Raw genomic sequence first — 15,737 nt, 5'->3', positions numbered from 1 at the left:
CGTTTTTTTTTTTTGGTCAGCCGATGGGGGGGGGGGGATGTGCCCCCCATGTCCCCCGTAGTTACGCCACTGTATGTCCATATGGCAAATACCCCTCCAATATTATTATCTTTTTTACCACATGATGGTTTATTGGTTTATTAGAGATTACATTCAAAAATTTTTGACATTCCATCTTAATCCCTTCCCAAAGACCCCAACATTGATGAATTGGAAGTATTTCGTTTGGAAATGGTGAACTGGCTCTTTATTTGCATTTTATGATTCAATAATATTATTTTATTTGTTAAGCGGTATTTTTGGAAGAATTTTCACCAATAAAACAATTATCTCTTGTGATTTTTTTCTTCATTTCTTTCGTAAAAAGTGGGGGGATGTTTGTACAGGCCATCCCCCCCTCCTCGAAAAGTGGGGGGGATATATCCCCCCATCCCCCCCGGGATTTACGCCAGTGATATAAAGCAAACAGAATTGAAATCGGACTTGAAATGGCGGCGAAGAAGCATTTTGAAATTGTGGACGGACGACGGACGCCGGACGACACGCCACGGCATAAGCTCATCTGGCCCTTCGGGCCGGATGAGCTAAAAAGGGTCAAACTTAAAGGGGAATGAAACCTTTGGAACAAGTAGGCTTGTGTGTCGAAACATAAAAATCAAAGAATAAGAACAAAGAAAGTTTGAGAAAAATCGGACAAATAATGAGAAAGTTATGAGCATTTGAATATTGCAATCACTAATGCTATGGAGATCCTCACGTTGGCAATGCGACAAGGATGTGTGATGTCACATGTAAACAACTTTACCTTTGATGGACTATAAATTACCCTCAAAATTTCTCTTTTTGCTTTTTCTTATGGTGATACAAACTCTTTATCCATGATGTATTCTTTAAAAATCTGTATTACATGCCCTCCTATAGAAAGAACACATGATCTACGGATAGATGTGATAATAGAGGCAATTTAGAGTGAAATATATACTAAAGTAATGGGGAAAGTTGTTCACAGGTGACATCACACATCTTTGTCGCATTGCCAATTTGAGGATCTCCATAGCAGTGATCGCAATATTCAAATGCTCATAACTTTCTCATTATTTGTCCGATTTTTCTCAAACTTTCGTTGATCTGTTTCTTTGATTTTTCTGTTTTCACACAAGCTATCTTGTTCCAAAGGTTTCATTCTCCTTTAAGAACAGAATTTTTCGTTGATTAGAAAGATTTTTTTCATATCTTTTTTAAATATTTATTGGGAGTTAGTTCTCATATTGAATTTTAATTTATCAACAAACTTCATTCATTTGGCATGAACATTTTGTTTTAAAATATATGCAATAACATAAACAAAAATATTCATAACTATATGTCGTATATATAAATCAAGTAATACATGACATTTTCCATAGTTTTCCAATTATTGTTATAGTGTAAACTTTTGTTTGGCTTTCCTTTTCTCTGAAATATATTTTTTGTCATTCCTTTATCTGTGAATAATTGAACCAGTGGCGTACGCAGGGGGGGGGTACAGGTGTTCACCCCCATTTATTTTTTATAACCTACCCCCCCCCCTAATAAATGTTGAATACTTTTTTTTCTTATCAATTTCCGGGGTACAAAACGGCTTAAAATTTGTGGTGATGACTATTATTTTTTTGCTTGTCAACATTTCATTCAGCTTAACCCCCTTTTTAAAAGTCCCGCGTACGGCACTGAATTGAATATTTGGCAGTAGCCCTATGAATTTTCCAAAATTAAAGGAGTCCATTTACCATGTTACCATTTACTAAAATTTTTGATAAATAGAAGCATTCCTCCTATCGAGTGTGCTCAGTTTGCTATATTGATAGCAGGCTCTAAACATTTTTTTACTTACAACAATTTAATACAAGTACCATGCTTGGTCGCTACGCCCTCTTGCGTGACGGACACGTCCTGTTTTGAGGACTGGGGGTATGGCCGGCCGGCACAGACTTCTACACCAAATGGAAGGTTATAAAAATGAAATTGTGAATCTCTTGTTCGGTCGCTCTCTCTCACTTTGGCGATATTGGCATTTCAACTACCCCCTCTCAAACGGCTGTACCGAATTACAACCAGAATTTGGTTGTAAGTGCAAAGTTTCAAACGGGGGGGGGGGGGGGGGCTGGGTGATCTTCATCCCCCACTTTTTTCTCCCAAAATCGTGTGCAAAAACTTAATTTTTTTTTGCATGATCAGCCCCGACCCCTTCCCCACTTTCAAAACCGTTTTTTTATTCATATCAATCCCCCCCCCCCCCTTCCCTGCATGAATTTACGCCACTGCGGTAATGCTCGATAAAATGCCAAAGGTTGTCTTCGGAAGACCTTTTGAAAATTGGTGAACATCACCTTTGGCACAGATTCAAGCAAAACAAAATATACATTTTCTTCTACAAGGACAACTTGCAATATGCAATGGTGTATCCAGAGGGGAGGGGGTATTTGATCGTAAAGAATGTTTTAGTTGGGCTCCTTTTATTTTTTTTGTTTTGCTTGTCAAGCCTTTCGGGAGACGAAACGCCCTTCATTGTGTCGACTTTTGTTTAATTTGCTAGTTAACTCCGCAAAGTCTAACTACATGTAAATCATATTTGACTGATGTCTAGAGGAAAGGGTGTTTCGATGATAAATTCACAATTAGGAAAACAGGAGAAATCCTTACCACTTGGCACTGGCGTACCTAGGATTTTCCAGAAGGGGGGCAAATTTTTTGGAGGATTAGTCCGCGAAAAAATTTGACAAGAAAAAAAAAAAGTCTTCAGGTTCAGGGGGTACACGTCTGTTCTTATTGCATTTTTACATTACAAATTATTAATTTCGCTTCTCAAAGGGGGGGGGCACGTCCCCTGTATCAGTTGTGACTCGTCAGGGGGGCAGGGATACGTCCCCTGCACGAGTTTTGACTCGTCGGGGGGGGGGGGGCAGTCTGCCTCCCTTAGGTCTCTCTCTTGGCTTGCTTCGCGAACGAAGATTTATAAAGGCAGTCCACGTCGACTGCAGGCACGCATGTGACTCACAAGGCCAATACGTGATAGACAGGCCCGGCCACAGCGGCCGCAGTCAAAAGTCACGTTTGGTGTGGCTGCTGAGGCTTCGCGATTCTTTCTGCGGCGACGTTTCTCCCTCAGGTGATCTTTTCGGGATTCCTCGAAAGAAGAGACAGCCTGATGGACTATATGTCGCCAGCTAGCACGGTCAGCAGCCAGAGTAGACCACTGGCAATGATCGATATGGCATGTACCGAGGGACTTCTTCAGGATGTCCTTGAAGCGTTTCTTTGGAGCCCCTCTGTCACGATTGCCAGTAGAAAGTTCGCCGTACAGGGCTATCTTGGGCAGGCGATGGTCTTCCATTCTTGAGATGTGTCCTGCCCAACGGAGCTGAGTCTTCAGCAGCATGGCCTCGATACTGGGGATCTCCGCCTGTTCAAGGACCTCAACATTTGTGACATAGTCGGTCCAGTGAATGTTGAGGATGATCCGGAGACAGCGCTGATGGAAACGCTCCAGGAGTCGCATGTGGTGGCGGTAAGTTACCCACGACTCAGAACCGTACAGTAGGGTGGTGAGGACAACAGCTCTGTATACGCTGATCTTGGTGCCCCTTTTCAGATGCTTATTTCTCCAGACCCGCTTGTACAGTCTGCCGAAGGCACTGTTAGCTTTGGCCAGTCTGTTGTCTACTTCCCTGTCAATCTTGGCGTCTGAAGTAATTGTACATCCCAGGTAGGTAAACTGGTGAACGCTCTTCAACACAGTCTCGCCAATAGTGATGTGAGGAAGGCGGTACTCTTCCCGGGGTGCAGGTTGATGGAGGACTTCCGTCTTCTTCAAGCTGACTTCGAGTCCGAAGAGTTGAGCAGCCTCCGCAAAGCAGGATGTCAAGCACTGCAGGGCTCTTTCGGTATGGGCAACGAGGGCAGCATCATCGGCAAAGAGAAGGTCTCTAAATATTTGCTCACAAGTTTTTGTGTGGGCCTGCAGTCTCCTGAGATTGAATAGACTGCCATCGAGGCGGTAGCGGATGTAGACAGCCTCGTCTTCATCAAGACCTTCCATGGCCTGCTTGAGCATTACGCTGAAGAAGATACTGAACAGCGTCGGTGCAAGGACACAACCCTGTTTCACACCGTTTGTGATTGGGAAAGATTCGGAGTGATGGCTGTTTAACCTAACTTGGCCACGCTGGTTTTCATGCAGCTGGATGATCATACTGAGGAACCTTGGGGGACAACCGAGGCGTTCCAAGATTAGCCAGAGGCCCTTTCTGCTCACCGTGTCAAATGCCTTGGTTAGGTCGACAAACGTTATGTACAGTCCTTTATTTTGTTCCCGGCATTTCTCTTGGAGCTGACGGAGGACGAAGACCATGTCTGTGGTACCTCGGTTTGCTCTGAAGCCACACTGGGTTTCTGGGAAGTGGTCTTCTGCGATGACAGGTACTAGCCTATTCAAGAGCACTCGGGCAAAGATTTTTCCTGCGATGGACAGTAGAGTGATACCCCTGTAGTTTGAGCAGTCAGACCTTTCCCCCTTATTCTTGTATAAGGTAATGATGACTGCATCGCGGAGGTCTCCTGGTAGCTTGCCCTGTTCCCAACAACAGACAAGGAGTTCATGGAGCTTGTTGTGTAACACTGGTCCTCCACATTTCCATATCTCAGGTGGAATTCCATCAACTCCTGCTGCTTTGCCACTCTTCATCTGCTCAATGGCTTTTGTAAGTTCTTGCAGAGAGGGCGGTACATCCAGTTCCTCCTTGACTGACAGCTGGGGGATGCGGAGGGTTGCTGAGTCCTGGACAACCCGGTCAGCTCCAAAGAGTGCCTGGAAGTGCTCAGACCATCGGGTAAGGATAGATGTCTTGTCTTTGAGGAGTGTCAGTCCATCCGCACTGCGTAATGGACTCTGAGCCTGGTGTCTTGGGCCATAAACAGCCCTGATGGCTTCATAGAAGCTTCTGTAGTCACCAGCATCGGCGTACTGCTGTGTGGTGTCTTGGGCCATAAACAGCCCTGATGGCTTCATAGAAGCTTCTGTAGTCACCAGCATCGGCGTACGCTAGTGCTATTGGCACAAATAACTTATTTATCTTGTCTTTCAAACGGCCATAACTTTCTTATTCCTTTTCCGACTTCTCATTATAATTTCCCTCATTTTCTTTGTAAATTTGGAGCCCCAACAATAAAGGAAAGAGAACACAATTTAATCTTTGTATAAAATTTATTCCTCATATTGCATAGACAATTTTATTTTATACTATGTATATGCCAACATTGCAGTACATTTAACAGCGATGCAATGGACAAAATCATTACAATGTTGATTTTACCAATTCGTTAAAAGAGTCGACGGTGTGGTTTTCATTACTGTATTTGATCAAAAGAGCACAACACATCATACAATATGCATGAAGCATGAGAAGCATACTCTCACAAGTGGAACGTCTATGACAGTCTTGTCTACATTATTATACACAATTCAATTAAGCAGGAACATTAACTTATTAACATAAACCTTTTCTTTCTTTTTTCTCCCATTTATTCTTTGATACACAATTTGATAATGCAAGGTCATGAAGGGGCAATGTTGTGGATGCTCTTGTTGGTTATACTCATTGCCCCTATTATTGTCATTGTAAATTTTGATGCCCTCTTTAATTTTGTGCAATATATGCCATACAGCAAAATAGCCGTACCCTGAAATTATCTTATTTTTAAATATTATTAAATTTTGAATATACACATGCAACATAAGATTTGACAGATGCACTTTCTTATATAAGCTTCAATGAATAAGAAAATGTGTGGATGTGTCCATTAAATGGACCTACGACAAAATACGTACTAGTACTTTCATCAAAGTTTTGACCCGAGCTTTGATGATGATCTGATATTACTAATATAATGACTGGTATTTGATGCACTTTCATGGAGTATGAAAACAAATTGAGATTGAGATGACTTAATTGTTCAAAATCAGGAGGAAAGCATGTTTTTTATAATGAAACCTACGAGTTTATTTACATGTACCTAAAATGGTTTTGACTGTGACTTGGAAGCATACAGTGCTAGTATTCCTTTAATGTCTCTTGCGATATTCAATAATCATCCTGCACAAGTCATTTGATTTGATTAAATACTTGCAATACACGTAATGAGTAAGAAAAGGTAAAGTGTAGACATGATCATCAGCTTGCTCTACTGCATTTGCAAACTGTAAAATTCAATAACTTCTGTATTCAATGTTTTCTTCTTTACTCTAATTCATATCATTTTCGGCCCGGAGTACCACTTTCAGAAACAATGTATTTATAAAAAAGTAACAACTCATGAATTATCTCCAATATAAAAAGGAACATCGTTATTCTTTTGTGCCACAAGATGTTATCACTGTTCTTTTTTTTGTATTGAAGACTGAAAATGCACTTTAAACTGTTCCTTCTGCTTCAGGGCTGAAAAAAAATTTCCAGACGTACTGAAAACAATAATTAATTACTCAACAAGTCAATATTTACACATCTTTGTTTCCCAACTGATCTTAAGCGGTTTTAAGTAAACCAATACATATATTATTATTTTTTTTTTTTAAATCAATTACTTTTCATAGCAAATCAATGTATTCCAAAATCACTGAAATATTCAATAGGTTCAGGCAGTCTTGAACTGTCGCAAATGATTGTGGTTCAAACAAATTATTAGTAATTATCAACATGTGCTTTCAAGATCTAAAAAAAAAAACACTTCTACAAGACTGTAGTAAAAGTATTATTGTATCATTTGAAAATCAATCAAGAAATATCAAATATATATAAACATACCTACAAATAAAATAATCCCTGATACATGTACATGTATGTGGCATTTCAAGATAAGTTATCATAAAACAAGCTTAAGACAAAGCAATATTTATCCAATGTAACTAGACTTGTAAAGCAAATATAAAATATAATACTTGCATTCATTTGTCAAAAATCTATTGTTAAATACACCACAAGAAGAAGTTAATTTCAGAAGTTCAAATTAATTTGAACAAATAAGAGTAAAATCAGGCAGGCACTGCACTGAAAATTTGATGTTAAAATAAATTAAAAAGTTATGGCATGTTTAAGTGTCACTTGCATTACAAGAACGGTCATATTCAATTTATCTAAAATATATAAAAACAAAGATTTGTACTGAATCTTTGTTAGAGAAAATCAATTCCTATAAAAATAACATTAGATTATAAGAAATCAATACAAGTTTTACATTATTGGAGTAAAAGTTGAATATTTCACATATCATATTACAATATACAAAAAAAGAAGTGAGTGTGTATATCAGCATAAAATTGGTTTTCACATCTGCATATCAGCTGTGTTGTGCACATATAAACTCTTTGTGAAATGAGGGTAAACTTTGAAATGGCAGAAATATACATTGTCATGCTCGTTTGAATTTTCTCTATTATAATTTTTTTTTTTTTAGGGGGGGAGAGTGTGGACTTGACTTTTAAGAAATTGATTGGATTCAGAGCACCTCAGAATCATGATATGGCACAAAGAATTATTCAACCTATATGAGCTGCATATCCAAGACCAATACTGTACCCTTTTCTAACGATCAATACTGTACCCTTTTCTAAATGATCAAGTTACATGTAGCTCCATCTACAGTCCAGGATTAAGTTTAGTCAACTTTCTTCCCTTATGACCTTTTAACATAGTAGGCTAACCGCTAACCCCATCAATAGTACGGGGGGGGGGGGTTCACAAAGATTTAAGTACTACTTAGTGTCGCACTTAAATGTTGATGCATAAATGGTACGCAACACGGCAACACACAATCTTATTGATTAATACGCAGTAGTGCGCAGCCTCTTCGCATGATCTGACCAATGCGGTAATGTCTTATGCCGCACGCAACTAGGCATTTCAGTGAAACTCTTAGTCATACTTAAATCTTTTGAAACACCCCCAACACTCTAGCAATTGTGATGATTAGCATGGAAGTCTGTAGTTAAGAGTTATCATCAGAAACCAAGCCAAGCACGCAACTAGGCATTTCAGTGAAACTCTTAGTCATACTTAAATCTTTTGAATCACCCCCAACACTCTAGCAATTGTGATGATTAGCATGGACGTCTGTAGTTAAGAATTATCATCAGAAACCAAGCCACTAAGGATGATACCCCATGCATGCCAAAGGCACAATGGAGCTAGCCCTATTCTCCAATCAGAGGTAAGCACTCATGAATACATGTAACCTACCACTAGTCCAGGGTTACAGAATTTTGTACAGTGAGAACGCAAGTATTTCCTTAGAAAGGTTAAAGGCTAAGATTCTGGCCCATGTGAACAGGAAAATAGCCATTAACATTGAGAAAAGGGTACAAGTATCCTAACAAACATTATGAGATGTTAAAACAAATTAAAACAAATTATGAAAAGGTATGATAATACAAAAATCATGTATAAAGCAAAATTAACAACGATTTGAGGGTATGTAATCTTTATCTAGCCACAGAGTATATATATACTCTGTGGCTAGATAAAATTTGTTTTTATTTATGAACTACTCATTTATTAGTATTTTCTTTTTCCTTTAAACAATGCATTTATGTGTAAACTAACAGCACAGGGATTACACATACTGAAGTTTAATATTTCAAGAAAGACATTTCTTCCAGGTTTATTCTACAAATCCTTTCTCATCATCATCCACCATAGTAATCACAATTTTATATCAGACGTCTATATGATCAACATCATAATTAGCTCCAACACTGAAGTTAATTTATCATCACGATCACTGCCAACAACATCTTCATCATCATCACTGCCATTAACATCACCATCATTATTAGTTATAATCTCTGTAATCATCACTTTACTGGTTTAAAATTTTTCACCCATGAATACCACATACATGTTCGTGAAATTTATGCTAACAATATATAAAGCATATATTAAGCATCATCCATCATTTGTAAAAAAAAAAAAAAAAAGAGAGATGATATAAAATGTCTTGGATTTCATGGAAGGATGACCATCAGGCTGCATGATTTTCAATTAATCCATCTTTTCTCAATTGAAGTGAGGTAAAAGTTCATCAACTACTGCTAAGATTAGCTTACCATCGGTAATACATCAGTGTGGAGGGGGCTGTTTCTCTGATTCTGTTCCTATTACAACCTTCTCTACCTCGTCTATATCAATCCCCTTCTCTACAATGGCATTCTGTAATGAAACAGATTTAAATCATGCAAAGGGGGAATTGAATCATCTACAATCTACTATGCAAGCTCTCAAACGAAAATCTGGAAATTAAAGAATGTAATCTTTGCGAGATTGTTTTATGATTACTTTACATAATCAAAATGCAAAATATATCTCCCTTAAATGACAGACTTTATAAGATGAATATATCGAAATAAAAAAGTATGTTTATAAAGAATAAGGATTTACCTTTAAAAGCCAGTGGCCTGTATTCTAAAGTCAGGTTTAACTTAAACCCAGCAGTCAGTCCGCAAGCCCTGAAAAAGTAGCTTCTTTTATCAAAGTGATATTCATGACTAGAGGGTTTTTGCATAGTTAATGAGCTTGGTGCGAACCAAAACACCTCTTTTTATTTGGCCATTGCTGCTCTAAATATTGACCAAATTTCATGTTTTTGGGATCTTTGTAAAGAAGAATCATTCTTTCAGGTCATGTGTTTGGATTTTTAAAAGAATGTTGTAATATATGAAAAACTTTTGATCTAAAACATGAAACAAAATAATTTTTTTCATGCAACAAAAGTTGTTGTTTTCACACTTAATTTCTGTTTGGGCACAAATGATTTTTAGATCATGATAAAGCTGAAGATCTAAGCTTTAATATGATATAATTTTTATAAGAAGATGTATTTTAGATGGGTCAGCAGCCAGCTTTTCATAGGCCAAGTACATTTTACAGCTCAAAAACAATACTGCGCTCTGATTGGTCATAGAGACCACACACCCACGCAAATTCCAATGTTCCCCACACTGGGCCTCTGCAAGGCCACACTCACCATGTGGTAATCTCTTCAAATTACCCGTGACTGTTTGTTTTGAAAACAGTATTCAGCCAATCAGAACTCTGGATTTTATGTTACTCAGAAATTTCAGAAATCTCGTCTTGCATCTTGATGGAAAAAGCTGGCTGCTGACCCATCTAAAAGATGCCACATATCAAGAGTGACATTGTAAGAAAGTATAGAGTTCGAGCTTTCTGATGATATAAATAATGTTGGTGCCTAAAACACAAAATGTTGCACAATTTGCAAGTGAAAACAGAGGAAGAAAATTCTGTTTGATGCATCTTTTCAGGTAAAAAATTCACTTATTTATCAAAATATCTAATTCAAAAGAAATGACCAATATAAAAGAGTAACATTTACTCTTGCCCATGGTACAAAAATAATCAATATTACTCAAGGAGAAAGTGGTTAAATTCTTTGAGAAAGAAAGTCTCACGATTCACGAGATTTTGCAGGGACATGAATTCAGCCACGAGAGGACTTGGATAAATCTTGCTCATTTGCTCATTAACACAGGGGCTTGCGGACTGACTGCCAGGTTTAAAGTTGTGGTTTAAGTATGGATAGCCAATTGTTACATAAATTACTAACAGTAGAGATATCATATTTCAGCTCTTTTGCCTCTCAAGTCATTCATAATTGTCTAGGAAGTATAAAAAGATGATTGTCTTCACCATCGATGAATCAGGAAAGAGCACAGTAAACATAAGAAATATACAACTTAATAAAAAATTTGACACTTTTGGCACAGAGTTAACCTGACTTCAGAATACGGGCCAGTAAGTTAACCACAAATTGCTTGGAGAATTCTCTACAATAATATGAGCTGATTGTCGATCAGTAGACCTATAACAAACATAATTATAACGATATTGTAGGTGATTATTTTTGCAACAAATTAAGGGGCAGGGATGCCACTAGATGCAAAAGTAAGTAAATCATAGAAGTAGAAAGACTAGAATATTACATCTTCTACACAAAATAACACTGCTTGTAAATTTTCCCATCTGAAAATTCACTGTGCCATACAAATATTGAAAATTAAGGCTGTATTACTATTAATGACACAACAACAAAGAGTAAATAAATAAATACTGATATCCAGAAATGTCATCAAAGAAATAACATTGATTTTAATTAAATGTACACTATACCGACCTTGACACACTCCTGATATTTCCTGAAAAGATCCCCACATGCATCTTTTGAGTCTCCTTTCAGGAACTTTTCACTGAACCAATTGTTGAAGCATGCATCATATGCATGTTTTAATTCTGTACAGTCAGGACTCAGGCTATTCATTTTTTAGATTGTCTGAAGGAGATAAACAATATATACAGTGTACATTACATAGCATTATTTTATGCCTTGGTTGGTCACCCCCTCCCCCCCCCAAAGAAAATGGCTGTATGGTCAAAGAAAATACTATTCAAATTGTGACATCATAATAGACATTGTCACCACTGTCTAGACCCATTAAATGCACAATGTGTGGTGCTATGTTGGCCAGATATCAGAACCCCAGTGGGCGAGGGCCTTGAATAAATTATTTTTTCATCTCACTATTCTTTAGAGATGTTTTTGTTTCGGGTCAAGTGCTTCAAAGTAAAAGACATTAAAACATGTATATCAAAGGCCATCTAAATCTTTGGTAAGGCCCAGTATGATACTCAAGTAACATTTAACATTCCAACATTACAAAATAGCATAGGGTCCACTGGGACCTATTTTTCACTTCAGCAGTTGATCTTTTAGCACCCTCTCTCAGTACTACATTTATTTTTCTTTCAAAAGAAAACTTTAAACACTGTAACTTTCAAATTTAATGATTTGATATATAAGGAAACTATAGGGTGGCTACAAATATTCTGAAATTATAACAAAATCAAATGACAAGTCCACCTCAGAAAATATTGATTCCAATCAATAGAGCACAATGCTGACAATTCCATCAAATCAGATGTGAATTAAGAAAGTTATGACATTTCAAGTTTCACTTATTTTTTTCACAAAAAAGAGTTATATAATTGTATGCACAACTCAGTGATAGGCAAAAGAGAGGACTGATTATGTCACACAAGTGTTTTTTTTATTGTCTAACTTATATATTTCAATTTTTACAGGTTTGACAATAAGGACCCTCTTCATGATTGTTTGGAAAGAAATAAAACTTGATAATCATGAGATAATAATATTTCATACTTCAAACAACAAATAAAAAAAGAAATAATAAATGTTATTCTCTCATTTTCAAATCAATGAGTTGTGCAGATAACTGTTTTGGGAATAAGCAAAACTTAAATTAAAAAAAATTATTTCACATCCAATTTTAATTGAATTTTCAGTGTTCATTTGAATATTTTCTCTTTTTATTCAAATCAACTTTTTGTCTGGGTGGAATTCCCCTTTAAACACTAAATGTAGTTTTCAATAGGGCTGTTAATCCTGTTATCGATAACGTCTTTATCGCTAGTCCTGTCGATAATCGCTTGTTTTTTGCCACTTAGCGATATCAATAACCTTTCTCTCGTTGTCGATAATACCCGCTTATTCCCGCTATTATGTAGGGACACAGTGATTTTCCGCGATTTCATGGAATTCACAGAAACGGCCTTTAGAAAGTGGCTTTTCAAACGGAAAATCAAGGAAAACATATTTTTCCTCAAACTGCAGGGAACAGTTACTCCAAAATCTCAACAAAATACAAATACTTTCTAGCCACAAAACACGATCTCAACCCCACTTAGCTATAATCATGACAATCCAAACATCGTGACCGCACTCTACTCCATTCGATCAAATAAAAAACATCACTAGCGCAAGCTCATTTTTAGCGACGCACGTGTCCGTAACGTTGGGGAAGTACAATAGGAAACAAGATGGCGGCGTAAACATCGGGCAAGTCTCTTCCGTCTTTTCACAATATTTTTCTCATTTTTTTAATGAATTCTTGTTTAAAAATAAAACCGAGAGCGTAGAAATGTCGGAAATGAAGTTTTATCTCATGTAGGCCTAAGTGATGTACAGGGCATGATTTATGCCTGGCTTAAAGTTATGGCTAGATGTTTTAGAAGGAAAGTAGAAATCTCAGGGGCGAAAGTATCAGGTTTTTTGGCGGTACACGCAGATGAATAGGAAGGAATCCCTGGCTTCATTGAGAGTAAGCATACGTTAGTAAATGATTTTTACTCTCAAGAAGCCGCCTGGCTACGTGTATAGTGAGTGATTGTATTACCGACCGGCATTGTATTACCGAACGCGCGCATCGTACGCGTCAGAAAATAATTTCATGAGACTAAAACTTTGCAACATCCTTCCAAGGGGAACTTCAAAGTTCAATAATTGAATAAAAAGATGATGAAAAATGGTCAAAAACACATTTTCAAAGTCTTAATATTCTAAAAATAATAAAAAAATATGGTCAAAATGGCTCATCGGTGATTTTGTTGTTTTCTCAACTTTTCCCATAGAAAACACACGTTCGGTAATACGATACCTTTTTCAAGTGACCAAAATATTTCACATCCGAAGAGGGGTCCGATTGGAAGCTAAGTAATATCGTAAAAGGGATAGGCCTAAACAATTTCGGCAAAATTTTTACATATTTATATCTTGTAGGTAATTGTGTATTTATGTAGAAAGTTTGGTGAATTTTATGAGAATAATGTGTTTGATATGATTAAATTCATGAAAAGTGTTCGGTGACGGTAATACGATCTACTAGTACCGTACTACCATACTAACTATGCCTGGTCATCGGTCACTGCCTGGCTGGGAGTGGGAGAACAAAGAACAGAAACACAATATTAAGCGAATGGGACTGTAGTGTGTAAACGTGATCAAGCTGGCCATGCATGCCATGGGCCATGGCTTAGTAACCTCTGGCAAATTATTTAAAAAGATGTCGATTTTTGTATGACTTACCTATGGCTACGATTTCAGGAGGTTTGATGTTACACATGAGCCTCCGCAGTCTCAGAATTCGACGATTTCTCCCTTGATAGCTACCGAAAGTCCTTACCGGAGTATGGTACAATCAACGAATCAAATTACAAATAAATTTGAATTGATAAATGAAAGCAGATCATCTTGTCTTGTCTGGGCATATGCCATATAATTAGTATACATCTCTATGGCATATGCAGACTTGCTGTACTCCGCCAACTTTATTGATGATGAGTGTGAGATCACCAAGTTAGCAGGTCACTTACTTACTAGGTTTTTGAGTAATTTTGGATTTAAAAGAGTCCAATGAGTCTATCATCATCATCATCATCTGTACGGGAGTGTAGGTAGTCCTGTAGAGCGGGCCTGTAGATCTATCTCCCGGTCGTAAACACGTACACTTGATGTATAATTAAAGTCTAACAAGTACAGTGCGGGGTGGATGTCAGACAATCTAATCCGTCCGTAGGATGGGGGATCGGGTGTCCGGACACTTTATATTTTTGAAGCCTTCTTTTTTGTCATAAGATTACACTAAAAATATGAATTCAATAGTTGTAATCATCTTCTATTTTGTTCTCTATAATATTTTCTAAAATTTTTTACTAAAATTTGATGAAACTTCGCTTGTAATTTTTTCCAAATGACTTTCTAAAATTGATCGTCCGGACACACAACCTGTCCGGACACACAACAACTGGGTATACGTGTTTAAATGAGTCGATGCTGGAGGACATTACTAGTGTTGCAGGCAAACTATTCCAAGATTGGACCACTCTTTTACTGACAAAAAAATGCTGCGGGTGTTCAACCGACAGTGAGTAGTGAACAGTTTGAAGGGATGACCTCTTGTTCCCTGGTATTGGGATCTCTTGAAGAGGGATTCTGAATCGACTCTACCATACAATATTTAAATACTTCTATCACGTTAGTCCAGGATAGAAGGGGTCGAACCTTGTTTTTTTATATATACAATGTTTTTTTATGGTTTCTTGTCAATTCGAGGGTGCTGATTCCGAATCTGAATGATGCCACTCGTGTAACCTTGAGCATTTTCTGCAAATTGGCAAAATCCAATATGGCCGCCAAAATATTCAAATTACCCATGAAAATCATAAAATTGTCCACACATTGGCTTTAAAGTACATGCAATTGTGCTGCCAGAGTGAAATAATATCTGAAAAAATGATTTTTGTCAAAATATTTATTTTCTTGATATCAAAATGGCCGCCATCATAGACCCCTGTACAATATGAATGGGGAAAATTAATTTTTACAAAATTGAGCACTGAAATGCAAGTAATTATGATCTATGAGTGAAGCAATGTCTGTAAACATGATTGCTAACGATATATATCATTTGTTATGTCAGTTATGTGATAAATCCTGTATTTTGATATTCAAAATGGCCTTCAAAAGCCCTAACACTATTATGTACAATGTGAATGGTGACACAAAAAAATCACAAGAGTGAGCACTAAAATGCATTTTGTTGAGATAAACGAGTGGAATACTGACTAAAAACATTTTTGTTAACGAAATTTATTATTTAACATGCCATGTATGTGATAAACCCTGTATTTTGATATTTAATATGACCGCCAAAGGCCCTAAAATTATGATCTACGATGTGAGAGAGGACAAAAACAATCACAAGGTGAGCACTAAAACGTATTTTTTGTGGTAAATTAGTGGAATACTGTCTTCAAATATAATTTGCAACGAAATAT

The 15,737-nt window shown here is 37.2% G+C and overlaps 2 protein-coding genes across 2 annotated transcripts; both read right to left on the bottom strand.

Annotated features, from left to right (window-relative positions):
• Window positions 1-2,992: 2,992 nt before the first annotated feature.
• Window positions 2,993-5,071, bottom strand: LOC135153334 (uncharacterized). Its single transcript, XM_064095901.1, has one exon. The coding sequence runs from the start codon at window positions 5,069-5,071 to the stop codon at window positions 2,993-2,995; it is 2,079 nt and encodes a 692-aa protein (XP_063951971.1).
• A 152-nt stretch (window positions 5,072-5,223) lies between these two features.
• On the bottom strand, window positions 5,224-14,077 carry LOC129276326 (TP53-regulated inhibitor of apoptosis 1-like). The gene is made up of 3 exons (XM_064107879.1): window positions 13,987-14,077; window positions 11,221-11,376; window positions 5,224-9,239 (listed from the first exon to the last, which is right to left on the bottom strand). The coding sequence occupies exons 2-3, from the start codon at window positions 11,362-11,364 to the stop codon at window positions 9,150-9,152; spliced, it is 234 nt and encodes a 77-aa protein (XP_063963949.1). The 5' UTR covers window positions 11,365-11,376; window positions 13,987-14,077; the 3' UTR covers window positions 5,224-9,149.
• Window positions 14,078-15,737: the final 1,660 nt, after the last annotated feature.

The sequence above is a fragment of the Lytechinus pictus genome, chromosome 2 (assembly GCF_037042905.1).
Source record: "Lytechinus pictus isolate F3 Inbred chromosome 2, Lp3.0, whole genome shotgun sequence".
In the NCBI taxonomy this organism is placed as follows: Eukaryota; Metazoa; Echinodermata; class Echinoidea; order Temnopleuroida; family Toxopneustidae; genus Lytechinus; species Lytechinus pictus.
This window is presented reverse-complemented; position numbering and strand designations above follow the sequence as displayed.

What these genes read in the sequence shown, in the direction of transcription:
- LOC135153334 (XM_064095901.1), bottom strand. Translation starts at nt 5,071, where the DNA reads ATGCTGGTGACTACAGAAGCTTCTATGAAGCCATCAGGGCTGTTTATG.
- LOC129276326 (XM_064107879.1), bottom strand. Translation starts at nt 11,364, where the DNA reads ATGAATAGCCTGAGTCCTGACTGTACAGAATTAAAACATGCATATGAT. An exon ending in AATATCAGGAGTGTGTCAAG is followed by an intron (nt 9,240 to 11,220) that starts GTCGGTATAGTG and finishes GTTTCATTACAG; the next exon opens with AATGCCATTGTAGAGAAGGG.